At 40.5% G+C, this 27,245-nt stretch overlaps 2 protein-coding genes across 2 annotated transcripts in view; one reads left to right on the top strand and one right to left on the bottom strand.

Moving 5' to 3' along the window:
- Positions 1–4,949: 4,949 nt before the first annotated feature.
- On the top strand, positions 4,950–10,360 carry tgif1 (TGFB-induced factor homeobox 1). Its single transcript, XM_041813642.1, has 3 exons — positions 4,950–5,256; positions 6,880–7,109; positions 8,759–10,360. Exons 1-3 carry the CDS (start codon positions 5,241–5,243, stop codon positions 9,410–9,412), a joined length of 900 nt encoding a protein of 299 aa, XP_041669576.1. The 5' UTR covers positions 4,950–5,240; the 3' UTR covers positions 9,413–10,360.
- Positions 10,361–16,652: 6,292 nt separating this feature from the next.
- Positions 16,653–27,245, bottom strand: part of dlgap1b (discs, large (Drosophila) homolog-associated protein 1b) — a 142,855-nt gene continuing 132,262 nt past the window's right edge. The window contains exons 9-12 of the mRNA XM_041814692.1: positions 23,361–23,776; positions 19,876–19,967; positions 19,021–19,173; positions 16,653–18,496 (exon numbers count right to left, since the gene is read on the bottom strand). Coding sequence (XP_041670626.1) covers positions 18,281–18,496; positions 19,021–19,173; positions 19,876–19,967; positions 23,361–23,776 — 877 coding nt within the window. The 3' untranslated portion in view covers positions 16,653–18,280. The remainder of the gene's footprint in view (positions 18,497–19,020; positions 19,174–19,875; positions 19,968–23,360; positions 23,777–27,245) is intronic.

Here is a 27,245-nt window from a genome sequence, read left to right as displayed (position 1 = left end):
CTAACCAAAGTAAGGTTTATGCCACAGCTGCCCTAAATTAACAGAATTGGTAATAACCAAAATCATTTTTTTTATGTTTCTGCAATAGTTAATACACCAATATGTAGAAGCTCTTTAACCAAAATTATATTTTTAATGCTAAAATATAATTATTATTGTTATCCATGAATTTTCAAATTTACTGCCCCCCCCCAAAAAAAACTGACAAAATAGTAAAGCACATTGATATTTCTTCATTAATATGTCAAAGTATAGTTATTTACTTGCATTCCTGAACAGAAAAATGAGTTTTAGTGGTTGAATGTTATGCTTGATTCATTTCTGACTTCTCAGAGAGGCCCAGTGAGCCGGCTCAAATTTGGGTGAATTTAGTTTGAAATTCCTCATTCCTGTTCAAACTGGTAAAACATGGAGAGCTCATTGAAAATGAAAGAGTCCGCATTAAAGCACTTCATGATGCTGGATGGTCTTTGACAAAAATATGACAGGTGGTCTAATAAATTTGTTAAGCACTGTATATACTCCTGCTGAGATTATACATTTCTAGCTGTGTGGCTACATCGATATTAAATCTGTTTTCTTCTTAAATTTAGTTGTTGAACTGTTATATCAAAGCAAAATCACATTCCAGGCCCATTTATTTATGACTGTAAGAAACATTTTGTAATGAGCCTATATTTTTTTGCATTATGTAATAAAACAAACTGACAGTGAGCATCTTGGTTATGATTGTTAATTAACCAAAACATATATTAATAATTTCAACTGGGTTGAAAGTCGCTTTAATTTGTGTTTTGTTGGACTTAAGAATGAGTGAGACAGTTAAACAGAAACAGCTTTATTTTATCTTCTGGTGAAAGAAAACTGGATGTATTCATGGGATGGCATCATTTTGTCTGATTGGGACAGTGCTAAAATGCTTCTATGAAAAAACATATCAACCTTGCAATTAAAAAGCATGTGTTTGCTGACCTCTAAATGTCTGCAGACCCACAAACAATCACCAAAATGCAACTGATATCCTGGATTTGGCCTTTTTCCTGGCAGCTAGCAAGCACAAAATGCCTATTAATAGTTATAAATAGCCTTTACAACTGACTGACCATTCCTGTCCCAAGGAGGCAGACTTTATCATTAAGCAAAGGTAGACAACTGCCTGAGGCTCTGGAAAACTAGGAGCCCCATGAACCCATACTCAACTTTCTCCAACACTGACCCGTGTTCTGGCTGTTTGGCATTTTAAGGGGTTAACTCATTAAAAGTGCACAATATTCAGTAAACTGGGTCATGTAATAGAAGTTTAAAAGCCAGCTGTAGATTATGCAGTGTAAATATTTGTATGAATACATACAGTGCTTAACAAATTTATTAGACCACCTGTCATATTTTTGTCAAAGACCATCCAGCATCATGAAGTGCTTTAATGCGGACTCTTTCATTTTCAGTGAGCTCTCCACGTTTTACCAGTTTGAACAGGAATGAGGAATTTCAAACTGAATTCACCTTTTTATACCCAAATTTGAGCCGGCTCACTGGGCTTCTCTGAGAAGTCAGAAATGAATCAAGCATAACATTCAACCACTAAAACTCATTTTTCTGTTCATGAACGCAAGTAAATAACTAAAATTTGACATATTAATCAAGAAATATTAATGTGCTTTACTATTTTTTCAGTTTTTTTGTAAATCAGTAAATTTGAAAATTCATGGATGACAATAATAATTATATTTTAGCATTAAAAATATCATTTTGGTTAAAGAGCTTCTTCATATTGGTGTATTAACCATTGCAGAAACATAAAAAATGATGTTGGTGATTACCAGTGCTGTTAATTTAGGACAGCTGTGGCATAAACCTTACTTTGGGTGGTGGTCTAATAAATTTGTTAAGCACTGTATATATGGCCACTTGTTGAAATATTACCAAAAAACATTTGAAATGCAACAAAGGTTTTTATTTCATTGAGTAAATTGCTGTTTGTTATTGAAATTAACATGGAAATGTAGTATTGCATATCTTTATATCTCCAGTGTAATTTGGCTCCCAGAAGTCCTTATTGTCTCCTAACGAACATTTTCCCCTCTTTTTAGAATGACTTTTTGAGGGGGCATTTTTGCCTTTATTTGATAGGAAAGCTGTTACAAGGAGGATTTTTGTCGATAAAGCTTTTTAAGGGGGGAGAACTGCGGGGCCTCATGCCTGTGTTCATCTGGGGGTCCCAAAATTTCCAAAACCATCAGTGCTGTCCTGGTCGTTCAGAGGTTCTGTTCAAATCAATCAGATGTGACCAGAAAAACAAACAGCACAAAAGTGCTGGGTATTCCCCCCTAGTGACATAATCAAACTCTTTATTCTCCTGAAATGGATGGTGAAAACTCCTACATTTTTATTTTTTCTGTTGGGCTTTTTATTTAAATGTATGGCATGAAACTAATATAGACATTCAAAGGGTGCCCCGATATACCTGAATTCCCCCTAGGGGTGATTTTAGGATCAGACCTTTAGGGGTACTTAGCTCCTCATCAAATTGTGGCATGCAGAGTTCAATGCAAGTGCTCAGTCTGACTGCTTAGCCATCATTTCATAAAAGAAGAAATATTTCCCCACTACCTTGTGTAGTCTTATCATTGGGGAGTCATAATTTAACCCTGAATATCAACAAAATTCTGAATGTAGGACTCATCACATGATATCTCTGTACAGTGTACTAATACTACTTTTTCTACTGTCAGTTTTACTGATACTAGTATATTCAAACATCTGTTTAGTTAAAGGGCATAAAATAAATATTATGTCACTGAAAACTTACTTTATATCAGTTTTTCTGACCATTATTATGAAAGAGATGAATTTTCCTCTGCATCCTGACATGGAATCCTGTTTTAGATTTTAATGTTTTGTGCAATGAAACGCACGATTAAGATATTTGCAAAGTTTGTGTCAAATTTTAAAATTCTGTTGAGGCATTTGCTCCTGTAATTATTGGGTCAATAAGGTTTCAAAATACTACATTTTTTTAAAAAACAGATGTAATACTTGATTTACATTTGGAATTGGGTTTTTGAAACGTTTCATGTGTGAAATTATTTTTTAAATGTTTAAATTGTTTTTTATAAGCTTTATACATATTTACATACATACCTAATACATATTTATTTTGTGGGTGTCTTTTGTATTTTATTAATAACTTAACATTGTGGGTTCTATTGCACAGGTATTTAGTGTTTTTAGAGAAAATCTTCATATAAAAAGTCTGAAAAATAATAATTAAAATGTAATCAACTAATGCATTCAACACTATAGCTGTTGCCATAAAAGTCAGCTAACATTTGTTCACTTTAACCTTTAATCTGCTGCTGTAAATGAATATCCTACCCGGTTGCACCACCTGACAACATCACAGGAAATATGCTGAATACCTGCTAATAACTATGTTGTGACTTTAATAATCACTGCATCACAGTTAGAGATCATTTTATCCGGCACAAATTTAAAGTTAAACAGCTGACACAGTACAGTGATTGATATAAACTTGCTTTTCCAGCTTAGTTTTCTTCCTAAATAATGGATGGTGTATTTTGATATGTACTTGAAAATAACATTATAAAGAAGATTACAAGTGTAAAGTGTTTTAAACTTAAATAAATAAAACATTTGGAAGAAAAGTAAATATTCGTATGGCTTTAATTAACATATTTTATCTCAGATAGTGACATTTATTGCAGTTGAACCACCTGACATCTAAAACTAATTTTAAATACTCAGGCAAATACTTGTTACTTTCATTCTTGTTAAAAAGGGACACAGGGAGCAGATAGACTAGTTGTTAAAGTGTACCAATACCAAATATGAAATTATTTATGTTATTCAAATATACTGAAAATGTATCAAAGAAAGAAGATTTGTAGAACAAATTGATGCAATGATTTTTTTTTAAGGGAACTAAAAGATTCGGACACAAAAATGCATGCCATGCCATTGACCCAATTATGCTACTCCGTTCCGCCACCAGAGGGCGTCCTAGGACGTTGTGTTTCTCCATGGCAGTTGCCTTTTAGTTAAAGTTCCACAAACACTCACACGGAGGCGACATTTAGCTGAGCCTTGAAAATGAACGCCTGTCTGGAACAAATGCATGTAAAGAGACGATGCTACAGCAGCTGTCGCAAGGTTGTGCACGGCATACAAACGAGGGCATTTATCTTTTTTTTTCCCCTCTCTCTCTCTTGCTGTAGTCTACCCTACTGTTGTCTTTATAGTAACCTGGACTGCTGCACTGAAATGGCACGGCATGCTTATTGCACAACAAAGTGGAAGAAATTAGCAAAGCAGTGCTTTGAGTACTGTTTATATTTGGAAAAAGGAAATGTAAGAGTCACTAAACGGAAACTAGGCTGCATAAAGTACTTGCCACGATACTATAATGGGACATTTGATGGTTTTACTATCACCATGCCGTTTATTAACTCGAAAATATGACGATACAGGAAAGCAGAAGGAACAAAAATAGCATAAAAAGCACTCGTATACTCAAGTAGGCTATTAAAGTAAACATTTAAACACCTTTGAGAGCCCGCAAAGATTGATATTAAGCTCTATTAACACACGCCTGTAGCAATAACGCGATTTTTCATGGAGGTTATCATTTATGTAAGATGTAGCACGAGGTCCGCAGTGCTCGCGAGCAGCCTGTTGTTGTTGTTTTCATCCGGACTGCCCGCCTAAATCTACCCCTACTGCAGAGCTTACTATATTTACGTAAAGGAAAATGCTTAAGTTTATTTCACGGTCTTTGTTTTGGTTTATGTGCCATACTGTAAAGCTTAACAAGACTGTATCCATGTCAGTGGAACAAGCCATGCTGATGTCAGAGATTTTTCCTCTGCCCTCCACGGTGGGAGGATCTCTGTGCGTTGAGTCACGCAGCTGTCAAAGATAGCTGTCACCCAGTTTCAGGATCAAACACAACCACAGTCAATGAGAAAAGGGCTTTGAGCCGACAGGACGCAGAGATCTCAGGTAACCCCCCTCCTCCTCAAGTCTCCAAACAAGGACGACCAGGAGAGGAGAAAGAAAGAGTCCAATACAAGGGGAAATAAGCGATTTTTGATGAATAAGGATTTTCGGATACTCGGATACACACTGGGGATATCTGGAGAAAAGAGGAAAAACACTACACTTACACAAAGGCAATTTTCCTCTGCGCTACACAAGGGAAAAGTGGGATTTTTCGCACGGAGATGAAGACGAAAAAAGGTGAGTTTGACTTCCTTCAAAATAAGAAAAGCTAAATTTTGTTGAGATACCCGTAGACTATGATTAAGAGAGCGATTTCCCTCATATGCAAACCATGCAGTCTATTGTTTCCTTTCCAGACATGACAGGGGGCTTTTTCTGCCATGTGCTGGCGCGATGTCAAAAGTCAATATAGCTCGATTTGTTCATATTTTTGACATTATAGGTGTGTTTTAACCACACAATAACACACTATTCTCCAACCACATGTGCTAGTTTTACCTCACATTGTATTAAGGTTAACTTTATGTTTCGAAAAAATGTCAAAAGTGACTAAAACGCTGCCTCTTTTAAGCTCATTTAAATGACACATGCTACATTTGTGTCGAAGTTTTGCCCAAAAGTGAGTTAACAAGTCAAAGTTTGACGACTATTGTAAGTTCAAGAGTTTAAAGTGTTGCATTTTTACACCGCGTAACCGAGAAAATCGCCATGTTGCATCTTTTTTACCGTTTCCTACGAGAGGAAACACCTTCGTCTGCTTTTAATAGTATCTTAATCCGAATGTAGGCTAATGTTCATCCTGACCTCATTGTGGGAAGTTGCCTTGTTACATTCATGGACCTCGTGGTGCAGCGCGCACACACAATAGAAAACCTCGTTCAAGTTGGTTAAACTTACAAAAACCAGTGTCTTCGTGGCGTTGTAACGTGTTTTCTGCCCACTCGGGTACAATGTGGTGCTTTTGGTTTGGGTAAACTTTATGGCGAAGTCGCTGTTTGCTTGTAGAAACTTTTGAATTGCATACAAAGAAGCACGCAGCCCTAGATTCTTTTGTTTAGTCTGGAGACGCTGATTTGCAACAGGTCTCCCCTCCCCCTTCCCCTCTCCCAGCCTACGTAATTACCTCATCCTGTTGGCCGCACACTTGGGAACTTGCTTATTTCTTTCCCACTAGTTTACCCTAAAGCAGACTGCATGGGATTAGATATGCTCTAAAAATAAGTGTTGTCTGAATGGGGTTACTTCCACGCATGAAAAAGTGACCTAAACACCACATGTACATAAAGAATCTGCCTTTATAAGGATAAACTGGACCCTACTTTCTAAAATAAAAACACATGCCTACACAAACTCACTATAAGGCTTAAACATCCACATTCAATGCCTGTTTGATCATGACTGACTTGGATTCAACATGCCTAAAATTATAAAGGAAAGTCTAATCCCTGCTAATGCACAGCTGCAGTTCTCTCTCTTTATCATGCACTAACTGTACTTGAGGTCAGCCCAGTGTACTTAACTTATCCAAGCATGCAAGGTGTGCTCTTGCCCTGTGCAGCATAACTGGCATGTATTTGTCGAGGCAGGTTTTATAACTGCCAGAGCATCAGACTAGCCTTTGTGACGTCCCCCCCTCCCTCCATCTCTCCTTCCCTCCCTCCCTCCTCCTCACACCCTCCCTGGCTCCTTATATGAATCACATGGCCGAACTTGACAGCTTGCTTCTGACACATCAGCTGCCTCCCAGACAGCTTGTGTTTGGCGAGCGGCTGCGGCAGAGCGGCTGACATAAAGTGGGATACGTATTGTTCTCTGTCCTGTTCTTATATATTCTTAATTTCCCCTGCTGGCTTTGCGCAGGTCTGATGATGCTGTCAGGGAGCGAGACCGATGACGAGGACAGTGTGGACGCCCCTCTGGATCTGTCGTCCAGCGCGGGGAGCAACGGGAAAAGGAAACGGCGGGGGAATCTGCCCAAAGAGTCAGTTCAGATCCTCCGGGACTGGCTGTATGAGCACCGATACAACGCGTACCCCTCTGAGCAGGAGAAAGCCCTCCTTTCCAAGCAGACGCAGCTTTCAACACTGCAGGTATGCACTTAGAAAAATACACCCCTCGAGTGTCAACAGACCACTGTAGAAGTAGAGTGAGCAAGTGTCAGCCCGACTGAATCACATCCTCTTGTGATAGCTGACAAAACATGACACATAAACAGAGAATTGAAGGTCATCCAAACCAGCTTGATGTTGCAACTTTAAAAGCCTGAGACAACGTGAGTAAGCTCACTCCCTGTGTGCTGCTGTGGGCTTGGCTGAGGCACTCGGACAGGAATTTCCCTCCCTCCAGCCCCTTTCCATCCCAGCTGTCTGGGAACAATGCAGAGTCATTTACAGGGTTAGAGCTGCAAAGTCTCACCGAGCCAGTTACAACTAGCCTGCAGGACTAAAGCAAGAAAGGAGAGACTACTGTGACTGCTGCTAAGATAAGAGATAAGCCTATGTAGAAAAACAATTTTGGTAAAGACATTTAAAACACAAATATTGACATTTTGATCAAGGATGGTGTTGTAAATCATAGAGAAATACTGGAATATACAGCCTGAGGTTAAAGCTCCTGTGAGGAGTTTTAGCTGGCTAGAAAACAGCCTGCATTTTGTACTGACACCTCTGTATGACATAAACCAGATCATTAGTGAGAAGATTGATTATTTCTTTACAGATATGATTAATATGTTGTCAACTGTGCTGTGGGGTAGGTGTCAGATGAGACTTATTAGTAGCATGCTGCAGAAGCAAGCCTTTATAATGTTTATATTTGAAAGAGTTGTACATTAGAGCTCCTGCAAGGAGTTTGTAACTGGTTGTCAAACAGACTGAAATTAATGCTGCTGCATCTCTATGACCTCAAAAAGCAAACAAGACCATCAGAATTCAGATAAGAAACCTCCTTGTCGTTGTTTTAAAACTTTAAATTGCATCTGCGATGGGTAGGTGTCAGGTGAGCATGTTAAAGGTAGAAGAAGGCTTTATTTTTACGTCTTCTACATTAAAAATATCAATAAGTGATGCATGTGATGGGTTAAAGAAGCTGAATTGGAGAGGGCGCCAAAGTCAACACAAGCCCAAAGTTTCTTGCAGTAGCTTTAATTAAAATGTGATGTAAGTTGTTACTGTTCAAGTTTGATGCCAGCTGAACTCTAAGGGAAACAGACCAGCAGATGTTTTCAATTTCCAGGCAGATCATGCTCTAAAGTAGGGCTGTCTGGTTATGGCAAAAATCACAGTCATGATTATTTAATTGATATTGAGATCATGATTGATTAACATCATAATCCAATGTGTTTTGAAAAGTCTGAAACTTTTACTAGATGTGACAAAATATGTGGACAAAAAATGTGGCACTGTAATTGTTTATCCATGATTATCTCAATTTTGTGATCATGGATGATCACATTATAATTGAAATAGAAACTTGAAGGCACAGATTGCCTAGTGGTTAAGGTGCGCCCCATGCAGGTATGCAGGCGGCCCAGGTTCAAGTCTGGCCTGCGGCTACTTTCCCACGTTTCTTCCCCACTCCCTCAACCCCGTTATTGACTCTATTCACTGTCCTCCTTTATAAATAAAGGCATTAAAAGTCAAAAAATATATATTAAAAAAAAAACTGAAGCTTGATTAATTGCACATCCCTACTTTAAAGTGTGGCACAGCTTGTTTATTTATTTATTTTTTGTCTTCAGGTGTGCAACTGGTTCATCAACGCCCGGCGGCGACTTCTCCCAGAGATGCTAAGGAAAGATGGCAAAGACCCGAACCAGTTCACCATTTCCAGGAAAGGCAGCAAAGCTGGTGACAGTTTCTCTGACAGCTCGCAGTCACCCAAACACAGCAGCCCGGTGCCCTCCACCGCCGACGAGAGCTATGACAAACGCGTCCTCCACCCTTCCAGCTTTGAACCTGCCGTACCCAGCGTCCTGAGAAAAGCCGTCTCCCCCTCCCTACCCTCTCCAACCTCCCTGTCCCCGTCTCCAGGCCTCATCCCCACCCGGCCTTCTGTCATCTGTCACACTACTGTCACGGCGGCGATACAAGCACCCCCCTCCGTGCCGGGGATGAACTGCGATAGAGCGGAGGAGCTGCTGCAGCACGCACAGGCGCTGCTCAGGTGCAGGGAGGAAGTGCCGCTCTCCGCTACCAACACCACCACTACTACCACCATCCTCAGCAGCACCGGCATGGAGGGCAACCTGAGCCCCCGCAGCGGGCTCTTCAACACCCCTCCCCCCACTCCTCCGGACCTCACACAGGACTTCAGCGGCTTCCAGCTCCTGGTGGACGTGGCTCTGAAACGAGCCGCGGAGATGGAGCTGCAGGCCAAACAGCTGGTCTCCTAAAAAGGGACAAAAAGACGAAGAAGAAGAGGAGGGAAAAGAGACCAACTTTGCGTCTCTGACTGTAGAGCTCTTCTTGAGTTCGGTGACTTTTTCTGCACGCAACAGAGAACAAACACATAAAAGCCTGATCATTTCTATTTTTGGTATACCAATCAAGTTTGACAAGGATGTTTTTTTATGGAGAACTGTATCAAGGTGCCTTGGCTGTTAGTTGTTTATTCATTTCACATACACGCGTATGTATCGACATGTGTATCTTATTTGCACACAGGGACCAAAAAATGTAAACAGAGAAATGCTGCCTGTCTTATGTCTTTCCATTATACTGTGTATCATTGTAGAGAGCTAGAAGCAGCCCTCATCCACACCCACGTTTACTGTCACACATTTCACAGATCAGTTCATGCTCGGTCTGCCTCGTTTGTTTTGCACACTTTAGGCAGAGGAAGGTCATCTCAGTGTCTTAAACATACTTTGCTCTTGGCATCTATGACAAACTTTATTCACTACTGTAGTAAATGTTATGTGTTTTCATGAGTATAAGTATAGTTTTGATTTTGTATTTACTTTTAGCTATTTTTTAAAGAAAAAACCTCTATGCTTTTGTTTTTTTACTTTGCCCATCAAGGGATATTTCAGATGACCAATGTAGCAGGTTCTTAGTCTGAGCCTTCATCCCGACATCACTCAGCGGAGAAAAAACGGCCAGTGGACTGGATAATTGAAACACTACAGATGTCTTTTTCTGCATTCTGCTGTTTTTATGACCAGACAAAGACAGCATTGTTTTGAAATCACCAAAAACAAGCATTTTCATGTATAATAGGACCATTTATGTGTATAGTTAATGTGACACCATGCCCAATGATGTGATTTCTTTTCATACTGTGCAATGTTTGTGGCAAATAGGGGTCACATGGGATTCAAATAAAGTTTTGTTTTTCTACATCCCAGGCTCTCCGTTTGCTGTTTTCCCCTCACTTAAATCTAACCGTGTTTATGGGTTTTCTTGTAAATCCGTTTGAACTTTCATGAAGATGCCTGATTCATCCCTGAAGGACGAACCGAGTGAGTCAGAGCGAGGACAGGAATAGTCTGCAGCATTCATATCTTTCCACAGGGCTGCCGTTAGGAGACATTCCTGTGTGCAAGAGAGGTTTACAACAGCTCCTGCCAATTAGCATAATCCTGCATAAATTAACACCAGCAAAAACGGCAGACGTCAACAGTTTCTTGCCAGCGGGGGCTTTTGTGTGTCCCTGCATCTCAATAGAGTCAGTGTAAGTCAATACATGAGGCAGCTTACGAGTGAGTTCTGTGGCTCATTCAAGGCTGCGAGGACAGCTGTTCCCTTCTGGTGCTGCTAAAGCTTCAACATCCTACTCAATAGGATTTGTTGTCTAGATTTGTTCAGACAGAAAGCCTCTCATTCATTACATGTTAGTCTCTGAAGCTCAACAATTTGTGATTTGGAAAGAGAATACATTTTGGATCAAGTAGTGTTAGATTCATAATAAAGCCCTTAAAGCTTGTGCGAGGAAATTAAAGTCAGTTATAGAAGAAGCTAAAAATCAATACTGATCCCACTTCAAGACCAAAGTAAATGAGACGGTCAGCGATAATTCAACAGTTTCTATCTGATAGCTTTCCATGCCTAAAAGCGCAAGTATGTGTTCCATAAATTGCAAATTGCATAAACAGCCTTTTTCACATTTAAAGACTAAGAATACCAACAATTTGACAGTTAAAAAGTAAGATTAGATATTTTTGTGAAAACTCATTACCTGCATTAGTACAGGACACAACAAGGAAAGGGAAATGTGGCACTTTCTCCACAGGGCATGGGCACTGATTACCTGGGCCCACAGTGGGGTGCAGGCCTGAGAAGTGAAACATGTTTTTATTTATTTTATTCGTAATTAGTGCCATTACTGAATCAAAAGTGACTAAATGTCAGCAGGTGTGAGAAAAAAAGAAAAGATAAATAAAACTTGTTCAAACATTAACAAGCCTAGCGCATTGTAATTTTATAGTAAGTGTAAGGTGCATTAAAATAGTGATGAAGAAATACATGCAGTATGTAAGTATTTTTCTAATGTGAGGGTTAGAAAGCTAAAATGTTATACTTCAGGAATAGACTAATAAAAACATCAACTCATGTGAAGAAAATAAGTACATTTAATTCAACCATAGTAAAATTATTGCTTATTAATATAGTTAAATTATACTTCAAAAAAATGTTTAAATTTATAGATATTTGTTAACGCATCATTTTTTGCTTGGCTGGCTGACTAAGGGGGGTCTTGTGTAATTGTTTTTCTGTAGACAAAGTTGTACCTCTTGATTGTAAATTTGTCCTCAAAGTGTTATTGTAGTACAATGTTATGTAATAAAATAAATCATTCTGCTTTTAATAGGTAACAATTTGGTTTTGAAAATGTAAAAAAAAAGGAGTGACAAGCATTTGAATAATTACAGAAATAATCAGAGGGCAGTTTGTGTTTGAGATGGAACAAAATATGCGAGAAAACAAAAAGACAGATAAACATCCTTCAAAATAAAAGCACATCATAGACTTTCTGTTTAGACTTTCATTTCTGGGTCCCAACCAAGCAGCAAGCGGTCCTGAAAAATGAAGCCAATGTGGAAGTGTAAAAAAAAAAAAAAACTGCAATACCGCGAGTGTCCACTTGAGGCTGGCAGCAGAAACACCGGAAGTCCCATCTGAACACATGTTAAAAAGCTGTTTTTACACAACACAAAAACTGGTTTACAGCCTGGTTTAAAAACCGGGCACCATTAGCTAATGTCTTCATGTCCTCTCACTGTATGGGGGGGTTTGTACCATGATGGGTTTTTTTGGCACACTGATTGGTGCGTCTCACTTGATTGACAGATAGCTTGGTGGGGAGACGCTACCTCCAGAAGGTCAGCTTTAGCACTAGTTTTGGTGACAGGAAGTTGAGCCCAGTGGAAGGGCTCTTGTCTGCCCTTAGGTTGATCCAAAGTTCAGTTGAGACAGCGATTTCAATAAGAAGCCCCCCACAGATTGGCTTCAAAAGCAGTTTGAGTCCGCCTATTGTAAGCAGACAGCTGATGTCACACAGGCTTTGTCCAGTTCCTTCTACAGTCTTTGGTCTAACACACCAGTTGAGAATCAATGATGTAGACATACCAGTTGCAACTCCAATCTTCTTCTTTACCAGTTAAAAATGCCTCATAGGAGCCTTAAATAACCATCATTATACTGGTCATTACTTATACTGATGGCAGCAGTGTTGTGCCAAAAGCCTGTTCATGCTGCTCAGGAGCATTTCCACCTTTTGTTTCTGTCCTTGCTTGGCAGAAGTGACAGCTTCTGTTGTCAAGGTTGGGTCCAAACTCTGCATGTAATCAAGGCCTTCCATGAGGGGGGAAAAAGGGGAAAGCATTCTCAGACCTAACTGAAGGAGGTTTGTATAACTTGCAGAACTGAAATATTCAACATTATATATTGTATTTATGATTGCCTGTTTCCAAAAGTAAATCAGTTTCCTTCTTCTTAAAGTAGCTTGTGTCTTTATTTATCTATATATATAAAGGGGGCGCTAATTGAACAGATCAAGAAAATCATTGGTTGAGGAATTTGACCCTAACAACAACTTGTTTCCAAACTTGTTTGAGGTTCAAAAGCTGATGAGGGCTGGGCCAAAGTGTCAAACGCTAGCAAAAAGCTGAGCCCTAACACTACCGATCTGCATACAATGAGTCAGTCATCTAGTTAGGGCCAAATTTACTGGGCTCTCAGGGGCCCAGAAATTTCTCTGGACAGGCCTGCTTGTAATCTCTGTAGTGTTTGCTTAAAGAGCTATTTCCCAAATCAGTTAGAAGGCCTGAAGAAAGGCAGCAATTATGAGGAAGAATGGGTAATAATTAGGGATAAAAAGAAAAATACATCTGTAGAAATAAGAACAAACATTAACAATATTAAAGTTACTGTGATTATCTAGTGGGTTTGTTAATTTTGGCCCCCTCTGAGGCTGAAGAGCCCTCTCCTCTTTTTGTTTTGTCCTCCAACTGTGCAAATAGTGTTTTTTCTTTTCTCTTAAACTCAATGAATCTCAGGGATAAAAATAATTTTAAAAACAGTCGAAAAGACTTTCTTCTGATATCAATCAATCACCTCGCTGACACCTACACTGCGCCACTGATGAATATATGAAAAAATATCTATAGAGACGGTGAATGTTTTCCAGATATTCTTACCTGGCAAAAGTGGCAGCTTTGTGGAAGAGGTTTGGTCCAAATTTTACATCTAGCCTTGAAAGGCTTTATTTAAAAAAAAAACAATCCCAACAACATTACAGCTACTTAAAATGAACTTTCTTGTCCTGTGCATGTGTTAAGTGCATTTTCAGACCAAAAATCTCCTCCTGCTCTTTTGAACCTTACATTCACTGTGATTGTTTGCTTTTGAAGTTCATAAAGTTGCAACAGTTTTAAAGTAAGATTTTTTTCTAACAGGATTCAAACCCCCTCACACAAGCTTAAGAAATTAAAATCAGGGAGTTGACAAATGCACGTCTTTGGAAAACATTCACTAATAAGGGGTCAAACAGCCGCCCAGGCGCACAGAGGGTAGTTAAAGCCCACCATGGTGGCAAATCCAAAAGGCAGACAGACACAGAGTCAGGCTTTATACAAAATAGACACCCACTTCCGCAGACCCCCCACTCCTGAACTCTGGCCACCGAGGTCAGCCCGCCTCCCCTCAGCTTGACTGATGTGTGAATGACGAATCACCAGAAGCTGCGTGTACAGGAGCGACGGGGCTAAGCCAAGGCCAAAAGTGCCGTCTAATTATGGGGACCCGCCCCTGCGGAAGGGAAATGCCCTGAAAACTCAGCTCTGGCCTTGTAATCTGTTTAATTATCTTCACATTGGAAACACATGTAGAGACAGAGAGGAGAATGAAGGAGACAAAAATATGGCAATGATAATTTTTAATGCTGATAAGAGCTCATACACGTGCCAGAACATCAACAGTGTAATAACATTAATTACAAAATGTATATCTGCTTAATATGTTATTTGATCAGGACTTTTTAGTTTACATTTACATAGGGAAACATTCAATTATATACAAATGTTTATTTGAATGTTTTTCTCTTTATATAACTACATCACAAGCTTCAGAGGATTGCTGGAGTGTGTTTGGAGTTTAGCAATGAAGCACAATCCAACATTCTAACTCCCTGCTATATCAGGAGTGTTATATTGATATGTTAATATAATAAACATAAAGAAGAAGTCAATTGTTTGACAGACAGTTCAAATACAAGTTCCAAGGTAAAAAAAAAAAGAAAAAAGCTAAAATGAGTTTCATCTACAGAAAATGGCGATAAATTTTAACTATTTTTAACGTTATACATCCTCTCTAAAATTTAATCAACCTACTAAAAGATAATAATCATACTGTACGCTTACTTCGGCTCTGTCTCATTTCTAAATGTAACCCCTGACCCCATCCCTTGTTTTAGAGTGAGTCCTTGCCTTGAAACAGAGGGGTAGTGGTGAATTCCTCCTCTGAACCCTTCAAGTTCCATCTGCAGTCTTTGACTGTATTTATGTAAACAGACAGTACTAGACATTCCTACTATTTAAATGCTTGTTCAAAACAAAAAGACCGTTATGAATTGAAACATTAAATAAAGACATTATGTGGTGGTCAAACTTTCACATCTCATTTATGGAGGAACCACTTACATTTGTAAACTTATTTCATTGCTTGCAAGGCATTCTGGTAAATATCCCACAACTCGACCCTCTGGAAGATGTCCAGCTAAGGAGCAATGTACCCCGAGAACTTCACCCTACCCCTCCATTCCAACCACCTTAAACGTGAACATGAAAAACGCAGGGGTCGGGCTAGGGTTGTATTTAGACTGAGCCTTCATCACTGGAGTTCCTTCACAATTATAAACTTCTGTATAACCGGGGACACATAGCAGGAAAATCCTTCACTATAGTTATCCAATGGCACAAAACGTTGTCAGATCATCACGTAGAAGTGGACGTCTGCGATTCTGTCACTGAAAAGAATAAGGTGATGGCTAAACTGGCTCAGGATTGTCTCCACATTCAAGCAGCTGACTGAAATACCTTGTTTACATCAGAGTAATAAGGGCAGAGATGTGCAACAGCAACACAATTAAAAAAAAAAGATGGCGTGGGTACTTCCCTTGTCAAAGATCATGGGATTTATATACAGTAAGAGATGAAGCCATGGGTAATATACTCACGCACACATGCACACGCGCGCTTCTTCCCCTGAGACTGCTGTTGTGCTCGACTATCATATCTGAAATTAAGGCTGATCACGGAAAACAAAAAAGTGCCAGTCATGCAAAAATAAAACAAAAATGAAACAAACACAGTATAAGGGCCTTGTTGTCAGTGCATAATAATAATCACAATGTCAATAAACAGTCTTTGTTCTAATCAATAAATTAAACATGGATACAAAATATTACAAATCGTATTTCTTGTGTTAAATAACCTTCAAATAATTGCTTCATTTGGAGGCAGAGATAGTGCACGCACAGTGAGGAGAAAATAGTCCCTTTGCAGTCCTTTTGTCTCGATACTTCTCGTCTAAAAATGACATAGTAAAATATAGTACAACTACCAGTATTGTACCAAATATCAGAGATTTAATTTGTCTGTAACACCAGAGACTTTGGACGAAACATGAGAAAGGATTAACCTGTTTAGAAAAGACAAAAACGATCAGTTACCTTGTGTCAGCATGCATGTCATTATACTGAATGTTCTTTGTACAAACGTGTTGCTCAGTTTGAAATGAGACAATATGAGTGTCGTTTACAGTTTGTGGATAATGCTACTGTCATTTTTGATGGAAACTAGGACCCTTTAGACCTAGAAAAATAGGAAGCACTTTTCAAATGAATATCTGAATCATACAACACACGCACTCCTTCGCTCGCTGCGTTTCTACCAAGTGGTCTGGTTCAGTTTGGTACGTTTCCACTGTCAAAACCTGGGAAAGGTATCTAAAGTGCTGCGAAAAGTATTTTTCCCCTTCCTGATTTTTTATTTTTTTGCATATCTGTCATATTTAAATGTTAAAGATCATCAAAAAAATCATCATCAGACAACGATAACAACAGTAAATGCAAAATGCAGCTTTAAAATTATGATTTCATTCATGACAGGAAAAAAGGCATTCAAACCTACCTGGCCCTATGTGAAAAAGTAATTGCCCTCCCTTGTTAAATCATGAATTAACTGTGGTTAACAACATTTTGGGGAAAATTTCACCAGCCACACCCAGGACCTGATTACTGCCAGACCTGCTGACTCAAGAAATCACTGACAAAGTAGCTTAAAGGATCTAAAAAAAGCAACACATCATGCTGCAATCTAAGGAAACTCAAGAACAGATAAGAAACAAAGTCACTGACATCTATCAGTCTGGAAGGGGATACAAATGGGCTTTTCTCTGCACTTTGCTCATCCACCACAACCAAGCAACTTGTTTGAGGGAGTGTCTAGAGCTGATGAAAGGGCATTAAATAGCTGCGTTTCAGTAAGCTTGCTTTGTATCTTCGCCTGTCCAAGAGTTGGCCATTGTTTCTACTTCATAGTTTCTTCTTCTTCTATTGGTAATCTGGCAGTCATTTTAAACTGCAGCTGTTGCTACCTAAACAGCTCTACGAGGCGTCCCCAAATGACGACGATGTCCGCTGTGACGTCACTGGGCCACGCACGGCAGCGGGGTGGGCGCACCTAGGCTCTGCTCCAGAGCAGGACCATGTCTAAGGCTTTTGGACACCAGCGAACCATGGTGTGAGCCATTATCCACAAATGGAGAAAACTCAGAACACTGGTGAACCTTCCCAGGAGTTGCCAGCCAACCAGGCCTCAGGTATTCATGATTAAACAATTCCCAAGAAAGATTGGTTATTGAAATCTAATGAAGCTCAGGTTTATCCTACCAAACTGTACCGAACAAAACAGACCATTCGGCAGAAACACTCCATTGAACAAAAAAAGGTTTGTGGCATTTTGTAGCTGATTTCCTTTAGTGAATTTCCCTCTGCAGGACTGTGAAAACTGCTCCTGTCACCCTTGCAGGAGCAAACTCTGACCTTTTGACCTTTCCTGCTGCTGGAAAGACCCCTTTTAAGACAGAGGGCAGACTGTGTCTTTAACAGACACTGAATTATCCTTGTCTTGAGTTCTTATTATGTCAAACTCCAAAAAGCAACCCACTTTAAGGTACTCTGGAGTCAAATCATGGGCTTTTATACAAATATAAAAATAAATTAGCATAAATAATACATCTCTAATACTTGTGAATAGGTCGCGTCTGGTTTCTTCATTAAATCTGATGTATTTCATCAAAGATCAGATCAAATATATCACTCTTAATGTTTGTTGGCATGTCTATACAGTACAGACACACACTGCACATGCACATGCATGCTCCTCTCCCTGTTTTCCTGTGAAAGCTCTCACACATAAACGTGAAGCGTCACTGCTGTGCTACACCTGGCTTTCTTTGTAATATCAGGTCACTTCAAAGATGGATTCATTAGATACATCTCTGTAAGTGAGGGGCAGGTGGATTAAGAGAAAGGGCTGCTACATCAAAGCTGGGACGTGAAATAAGAGGGAGAGGGGTAGAAAATAAATAAATAAATACTGTAAATGTACACTTCGCTGTAAGGATTTTGATTGACTCCACAGGAGAGTCTACAAAAAGTGTGATTATGTCACGTTAGCACCCTAGCCTCACTGTTCAGTGCTATTGCCTGGATGGGACAGTGTATTGGGCGTTGTGTGAGTGATGTGTGTTTGTGTGTCTCATAGTCTGGTTTGAGCCTCAGGGATATAGATCTCGATACTGTCTGCACTCTCGGTAGCAGAGCTCTGCCGAACCGATGCGGCACGTTTGGCAGCTAGCAGGCGTTTGCGAGCCTCCAGACGCTGGCGCTCGGAGCTCTCCAGCGAGCGGTCCCTAGCCAGGGGAGGGTGGCCCTTCAGGGGCTTCTTTGGCACGGGAGGGGGCATCCTTCTCTCCTGGACAGGAATAATAACAAGGTCTTTAATGACACAGTCCTTGTGGCCAAGCTGCAGCAAAAAAAAAAAAAAAACACAATAAGGAGCAACAAAAGTGCAGCCAGCTCGGGTAAGGGTTAGCAAGAGCAGTGTAGCGTCTGACAGCATGCAATTCTGAATGAGGTTATGGTTCACAGTGGCAGCCATTTGAGTGGGGGAGGCCATTGCGTGAGGTAAAAGTGACCATTGGAGGTGGACAGGCCCCAACGGTGCATGGCAGGTAGAGAAGCTTCTCAAAAGCAGCTCACTGTCAACAACAAGACAAAGCACACAAATAACAGTGGTGACGTCAGGCAGGCAGCATGACAGTAAACACTGATCAATCAGCATGCTACAGCACAGCTTTACTTTCAGTTATTCAGCCCTAAAGTACACAGAACCACATCAGAAAACATGCAGGTTAGTTAGGCATTCCAAAACAAAATTGTGTTAACATGAAGTTGATCATTTTGAAAATGAGAGTTGAGTGAATTTGATTTGTTCACCTGAATTTCTGGCGGGGTCAGAGGTTTCCAGTTGTTGGCTTTGAGTTGGTGGAGTTCATCAAACTTCAGGCTGATGTTCTCAATGGACAGCTGGAGCATGTCCCAGAAACCAGCCAGGTCCTGGGAGATGGGCCGTGGGTGTGCATTTGGATTCTGATGCAAACATACAAAAACACACAATTGTTATAATTATCACATATTTTCATAATGATGCTGTTGCAGAAACCAGAAACCAGAAACCAGAAACCATAAACCAGAAATAGCTTTGAAAGATACAAAGGCAAAAAATAACAAATTAAATGATAAATTGTCTTATAAATCCAGAATAGGTTACTGAAAAACCTTTGTTTCAATTCATTCTTTCACTGTAGTTACACATTAAACATCAGATGTCAGTAAATCTGATTGAAACCCTGCTGGTTCATTAAACTACTGATTTACTATTGTCCATAACTGTGAGAAAGAGGCAGTATGATGATGGGTTTTGTTAGTATATAAAGGGTATATCATATAACATAGGTAGCTTGATTATTGGACATAAGAATGTAAAAAAAGAAATAAATATGCACGTGAATAAAGCATAAACATAACAGCTTTAGGCTGCCTCTGCAGAAATCTACACATTTATGTCAGACTCTAAAAATACCTCATCAGTCTCTTGTTTTCATACAGCTTTTCTATTTATTGGGAGAGACAGTAAGGGCGTACAGATGCACACTCTACACTAGATGCATAGTAAATGAGCGCTGGCCTGTCAGGATGATTTGTGCAGGATGATGTCAGTGCTGGGTGAGGTGGGAGTGGGCTGGGGGTGGGGTGGTGGGGGAAGCATGCAGAGGATGAGGTGACACATACCAGATTCTCCTCACACAGCTCCCGGAACTGCTGGAACTTCTGGGACATCAGCAGCTGGGCACTCCCCACTGCACTGCGGATCTTCCCCAGGACTGCAGAAAGACACAGGCGCACATGCATGCCGCACGCAAGCACACGCACACGTAGAATCACAATGCAATTACTCACAGAGCCGCAGACTGCAGGCATGTTGCTGCAATAACAGAAAGGCTGCATTTGCAATGCAACAGAGAGGAATACACCAGAATTCTGTTTTATTTCGACCTCATTCTGTCAATAAATAATTAGTGAAATGTGCTCAATATAAAAAAATGACAGAGTTTTAAAAATGAAACAAGAAAATCTTAAAAAGTCATGTTTTCTGCACACTTTGGCTGCTGTCATGAATCACAATCAAAGATAAAAATTAGAAATATTTTATTTAAATTGAAGAAAATATGAGATAAACAAGGTTGTACTGCATCAAGGAGAAAATGGTCATCCCTATTGATTGACACATCCTGGTGGAGAGGGACTGCTGGTGCATACATTAGTCTACATGAAGCAAAGCGGATCAGAGACTCAGAGGGGGGGTAATGAATCTGCACTACAGACACAATGTCTTAAGGAGCCGTGCACATGTGTGGGTGCACACATGGTAGTGTGAGATCTGGGAAAACATAACCTTGAGACAGGCAGCCTGTTCTGCACATTTCTGTGAGAGAATCTCTAGCCTGGAACCAAAACAGGACGCCCGCTGCATAAGCAATGACATTTTTGGTGAGATGAAGAATCCAGGACAGGTAGAAATCCAGATCCTGCTGCCTGAGGCTTGTTTGCACAGTGTGGTATGTGCATGTGAGTGCATGTGCATAAAACATATATAGACTTGTGTTTACAGACATGCTGAGTATGTGTGTAACTTCATGATCAAACAGTTGCCTGTACGAGCACTGAGAGAAACTCCTTCACTGAGTGTGTGAGGGATCATTATACAGTGTGTCTTAAGGACAGATGTGTGGCTGGGCCAGCAGCCTTCTATTGATAAATATGCACGGTATGTCTGAGGAGGCCAGAGGGCCTGAGACAGGAACAAGCAGCTATTGTGGTCCAATACCAGGAATACCAGCACCCTCCGAATCAGAGGAGAGGAGAGGAGGAGAAACAGATCTAATATCAGTGCACAACACAGTGATTTGTCTTCATAACTTTACATTAAGGAACTCAGAGGATGTTTACAACTGACTCTAACATGAGTCCTAGATGATCTTATCAGCGGACGACAGCTCCAAGGACATCTGGAATTAAAATGATTTTTCCTCCAGTGATTGGACTTTACTTCCATGCTCTATATGTTAGTAAACATTTAGACTGATAAAGATGAAGCTATTGTAATATTTCATAGAGCCTTGAATATAATAACCACAGGTGTATAAGGGCACACTTGGCAATCTGTACCATGCCCAAGCACGCTTGAGCCCCAGAGTCTATTTTCTGGGACTTTTGTGAGTGCTCTGTACCACGCTAAGGCACAGTACACTTCCTTGGCTTTTGCAGAAGAGGTGACCTCATAAATGCACACAAGTATGACAATCATAAATGGTGGCAGGAGTCAATCATCTTGCAGCTTGCCCTAGTGTGAGTGCACCCTTATGGCAACCACACATTACATGATTTAACTCCCCTGACAATTGTGGGGACGCATCCTGAGTGGAGTCTCGTCATGAATGATAATTTGTCTACATAATCCTCAAGTTTGTGATGTCGACAGAATTATTTTACTGCTCTGAGTTACATAGCAGCCTCCCCGCCCTTGATTTGTAAATATCAAACATGTTTGATATAAATGATTTAAGATAGTGGTGCTTTAGACACAGAAGAAGAGGTGGCGTCACCAGCCGTGTAAAATGTTACACATTTTTATGTCTCACAAACATTCTTTTTCTTGTTTTATGTTTTTTGCTGCAACTATAACACATACAAGGACAACCCTCTGAGGATTTCTACAGTCCTCCATATTTGTTTTGTCATCTGAAGTCATGCTAACCTTACAAAGCAGATGTATACGCCCGTTTCCTTGTTTCTCACTGGCGAATCCATCTTGCAAAGCTCTTGTCTGAACCGTTTGGGCCCGGTTAGAAATTGACAGGACCAATCAGTGACAAGGGGCAGTACTTTCAGGCACGGCGGAGTCATGACGTAAGCAAGCAGGAACAAGAGGCTGGTGCAATTATGGCGGAAGAGATTGGCGTGGATGCTGCCTAAGCACTAGTTTATCATAACTTGACGACATTTCTTCATTAAAAGAACAAAGAACAGCAGTGAGTTGTTTTCTTTTCAAAAACAACAAAAGCTGTGTACTGACATGTCTATAGGTGCCATGGTTGGCGTTATTCCTCGGTAGCTGCGCACCTGCACCTCGGTTGTGGCTACTTCATGTGTTTAGTTGCTCTGATTGATATGTGACAGAATGTTCATCCAATCACACTCTGAGTTTTTTTCAAATCCTATGCCCTTTCCCAAACGCTTAGTATTGAAGGTTTTCCAGGTGGATGTGTGAAACAAATCCATCTGGCGTGTCAGGTTAAAGTCATGCAGGATTCTGGGAGATCTTGTGGGTGGGGTTCCTTGCTATGAGGTCACCTGTAGGTATGTAGCCAAACGGTCAGGCTAAGTTGTCAAATGGTGTGCTCAGAGGACGATAAAATGAAAAATAATTTGAAATTATTGTTATGTTTGTGGCCTCCCAGGTTTCTGACATCGTTTAAGATATTAAAATCAGCTATTGTGTGGCCAGCCTTTAGCAAAGTTCAGGTCAAAGATTTGCAACGCAACAAGACCGCAGCTGGGAACAGTTACAGCTGTGAGGGCTGAGCCACTGAAGCTCCAATCGGGCTGTCTAAAGATGTTGCCTGCAATTCAGTTTGGGAAACCACAAACAGCTGTTTTTTTAGATGTTACGATCAGATAAATGTGAAATGGAAATCTTGTTTTGATAGGCTATAACCACTAACAATCACTGTTCAAAGTAGAGTATTTGGTCAGATAAAATCATGCTGCGAATTTTGGAAATAATTTCATCTATCGGCAGCTTGTCAGTCAAACATCTTAACCGTGTCCTGATGTAGTGTTGCCCACTTCCCTCATCTGTACAGGACTGCCTGTTATTGAAAATAACCTGCAATGTCCTTAGCTGGATCAATATGGAGAACATTGGTCACAATGTTTTTCTAAATTCTGCACTTCTGTATGCATTTTGTATGCATTTGCATAAACAACAGCAGGGCCAAAAATATGTTTTTATAAGAAACAGAAAAGATGTAAGAAATCAGATGAATTTGAAATTCAATGAGCCATAATTTTTACATGTGAGTGTATAAGAATGTTGCCTGGAACACTGACTGGATCTCATTGCATCTCACGATTTCTGGCGTGCTATCTTAAAGCCGTACGCTTGTGATCGAAACATTAAGGATGAATGTTAACACCACAAGGCTTCTACTCACTCTCATCAGGCAGCTCAACCTCCATCTCATCATGCTCCATCTGTCTGCACCACCCCTCCATCCTCTCCGTCTCGGCCTGCAGCAGCTTGAGGAACCAGCGTCCGTCGCGAGGGCACACTGATTGTGCAACGACCTCCAGAGCTTCCATGTTCGGCTCCGGCACATTGTCCATCCAAGGGTCTGGAGGGGGCAGGATGGATGGGTCGAAGCCTACCTCGCCATAGTCATCTCCGGTGCAGGCGTGGTAGTGGTTGCCTGAGCCCTGGATGCTGACGGTGGAGGTGGCAGCGTCACGGGAGTGCTGGCGCGGCATGGTGGCGCAGTAGCGGGGCAGAGGAGCTGGGGCTTCTGATGGGTCATCGAGGTCAGCTTGCACAGCCGTGGTTACACTGTTGGAGCGTGTCATCCTCCGGTAACTGTTAGAAGAAGAAAACTTTTAACATTCTGCTATAGTATGATTTATATTCACCCTTACATTGTAAAATAACACCACATTATGGCTGTAATCATGATAAGATTGTTTATACACAACTCTAGGTATGAAAAAACCGCAAAGATCAAAACAATCTCATCCCTGATAACGATGAAAAGCAGAAGTGTTTTGTGTCTGTGTGTTTTGTCACCTGGCTCATTCAGAAGCAGCAGAGTGTGCGACTGTCTATCTCACCACAAACCCTGCTTAGGAGCTGAAGCACATAAACACAGACTACAAACACAAACTTAAACCCACACACCTGGGACCCTTCTCTACAGCTGGGTGTGCCGTGTCGTATTTGGCTCAGAGGCTTTGTGCTGCTGTCGTGCAGACTGTGCCAAGTCCCTCCACACTGTGTGCAACAGCAGGCAGGCGCGCACACTCATGAGCAAAGATTAAATCAACACGCTCACATTTGGCTGCGTTCTGTAGAGCAGCTCACCATTCCAGTAATGAATGGGACGCCAGAGAGACGTGGGTGTTACAGGGAGTGGGGGGACTGGCAAGCTGACTGTGCTGTGATTGGACAAGGGTGCAGTTTAATCCCTGCAAGATTACAACTCTGAGTGGTACATGACTCAAAGCACATCTTTTATTAACAATTACAAAAATGGAGCAGATCTTTGCCTGTTGAGCCACTTGGGGAGCAGGATATGCGCTTTGATAGGCTTACAGAAAAGCTCTGCAGACTCACAAAAAGCATATCAAGTGGAATTGTACAAACTTTAAGTACTGTGTAACCACAATTCCAAGAAAGTTGAGGCACTGTGTAAAATGTAAATAACAACAGAATGCAATGATTTGCAAATCTCATATTTTAAAAGAACATAAACAACACACCGAATGTTGAAACTGAGACATTTTACCATTTCATGAAAAAACATTAGCTCATTTTGAATTTGATGGCAGCTGTACATCTTAAAAAGTAGGGACAGGGCCATGTGTACTGTTGCATCAGATCCCCTTTTTTTTAATAACAGTTTTTAAACATCTGTGAAGTGGAGAGTCTAGTTGCTGGAGTTTTGGGAGAGGAATGTTGTCTCATTCTTGTCTCATGTAGGATTTGAGCAGCTCAAATGTCATGGGTCTTCTTTGCTGGAGTTTTTATTTTATGATGCACCAAAAGTCTTGTTTTATGGTGAAAGGTCTGAACTGCCGGCAGGACAGTTGAGCACCCAGACTCTTCTACTGTGAAGCCATGCTGTTGTGATGGCTGCAGTATGTGATTTAGCATCGTCTTACTGAAATAAGCAAGGCCTTCCCTAAAAGAGACGTCTGGATAGGAGCATATGTTGATCCAAATCCTCTCTATACTTTTCAGCAATAATAGTGCTTTCCAGCTGTGTAAGCTTCCCACACCATAGGTACTAATGTAGAGATGAAGACTTTTGAATTGTGCCCTGCATTTTTCCACCTACTGGTGAACTTCTGCCCATCTTTGCCTCTATGACTCTGCTGGTCTAAAATGCTCTTTTATACCCAGTCATGTTACTGAACTGTTGCCAGTTAACCGTATTAGTTGTAAATTGTTCCTCCAGTTGTTTTCATTTGTAGCCCTTACTTTTCCAGCCTTCATTGCCCCATACCTACTTTTTATGAGATGTGTTACTGCAATTAAATCCAAATTAGCGTATACTGTTACTAAAATGGTAAAATGTCTCAGTTTCAAAATCTGTGTGGATAAAATATGGGTTTATGAAATTTAGAAACTATTGCATTCTGTTTATATTTACATTTTACACAATGTCCCCACTTTTTTGGAATTGTCATTTTATATGCCATGCAAAGTTTGTTTGGGCCAAGGATGCCTTAGGTTTTTTTACTGCATGTACATCATTTAAAATGATATTAACAATAAAGCCAGTGCATTCAAGAGCTAAAGGAGTGAATTTCTAGCGTGCTAAGTGCCCACAGTCTCCACTCTCATGATCCTCAGCTTGACCTTCCTGCAAGACGACTCTCACAAATGATCACAGCTCCATCTCCGGACACACTCCTCCACCACTCTACCCATTCATCTCTACCTCCTCCTTTTTTCTCATTCATCTCTCCTCTTCTGTGAACAGAGGGAAAAGAGGCAGAAGAGGAACAAGGGAGTGGCTTCGAGAAGATCAAACACTAGAGTGTGTGCACCAGCAGCCCGCCAGTGTGTGTGTGAAGAGCAGTTAAAGAGTAACTCCTCCGAGCAGGTGTTCACTTCTAATGACCTCAGCCTGCTTTCTATCAGCCAGCTAACAACTTCCTGCAGGGGCAGAGACGGGCAAGGCCAAACACAGCCCAGACAGAAAGACAGACATATCAATACACAGGAGAACAAGAGAGGGGAATTTAAGAGGAAAAGTCTGTGTGGAGGAGAGAAGAGGCGATAAAACATCAAGACAGTATGTAGGAGGGAGAGAGAGAGCACGAAAAAAATGCAGAAAGTCCATGTTCTTATTACATTCATGTGTTGAACATGACTGAGAGTTGTAAATCACAACAGGGGTGGAGTCTTAATGTACACATTCCATATCCTGCTGCTTTCAGAAGGCCTCCTCTTCTCGGGTTGTTTGTCATAAACCATAATATTTGCCCTCTCATCTGCAGAAAATTCAAACCATAAATAGACAAATACAGAGGACTCTAACATAACAATCCGATGTTTTATTTAGATATAAAACAGGCCGCAGAATATATGTTGTATCACTGAAAACACATCGTCTTGAACCCAAACTGTCAATTTAAAGTGGAACCTGAAGCTTTCTGTGTTTTCTTTACCCGGTAATGACAAACATTCAGTCTGAGGAGGACAAAACAAAAACACGGGGAGGTCTGGCCGTCCCTTCATTGACTTTTCAAGATGGCAGTGCATATGGTTTTGCCACTAGAACATGGAGCCATCCTCTGTGACTGCAAAGCCATCTGGTGACCACAAACCCTTAACCTACACATTTTTAGAGGTTTGTCAATGATCAGCCCTAAAAATACTGTTTGTTGTAAATCTTGCATTTTTGTGACATTATCAGAAGGAGGGATTTTTTAAAGTTGATGATCAGACATTATCTAAAATTCTAATGTGTACAAACAAAAGCCATTTTTATCATCTTATTTGCATAGTATTGCAGTGTGCATATGTATAGAATTACAGTGTTTCTGTATTTCTTTGTTTCAAGGTAACTGACTTCCTGTTAAGATTTAGACAAGTTTAAATGAAAAGAAAAGAAACTTTTGGAAGAACAAAGATTATGACATGAACTTAACCACGGAAAAAGAAGGTTGTTATAGATGGAAAAGGAAATGAGGGGACAGTAAAAAGGGAAATGTTTGATATAACAAGGTGCAGATGACTCTTGACTTGTCCACTGAGATGTCTATGAGTTTGAATGAAATTAGATGGGACATAAAGGAGTAGTAGTTGACTTATTTTTTAT

The sequence above is a fragment of the Cheilinus undulatus genome, linkage group 19, assembly GCF_018320785.1.
Source record: "Cheilinus undulatus linkage group 19, ASM1832078v1, whole genome shotgun sequence".
Lineage (NCBI taxonomy): Eukaryota > Metazoa > Chordata > Actinopteri > Labriformes > Labridae > Cheilinus > Cheilinus undulatus.
This window is presented reverse-complemented; position numbering and strand designations above follow the sequence as displayed.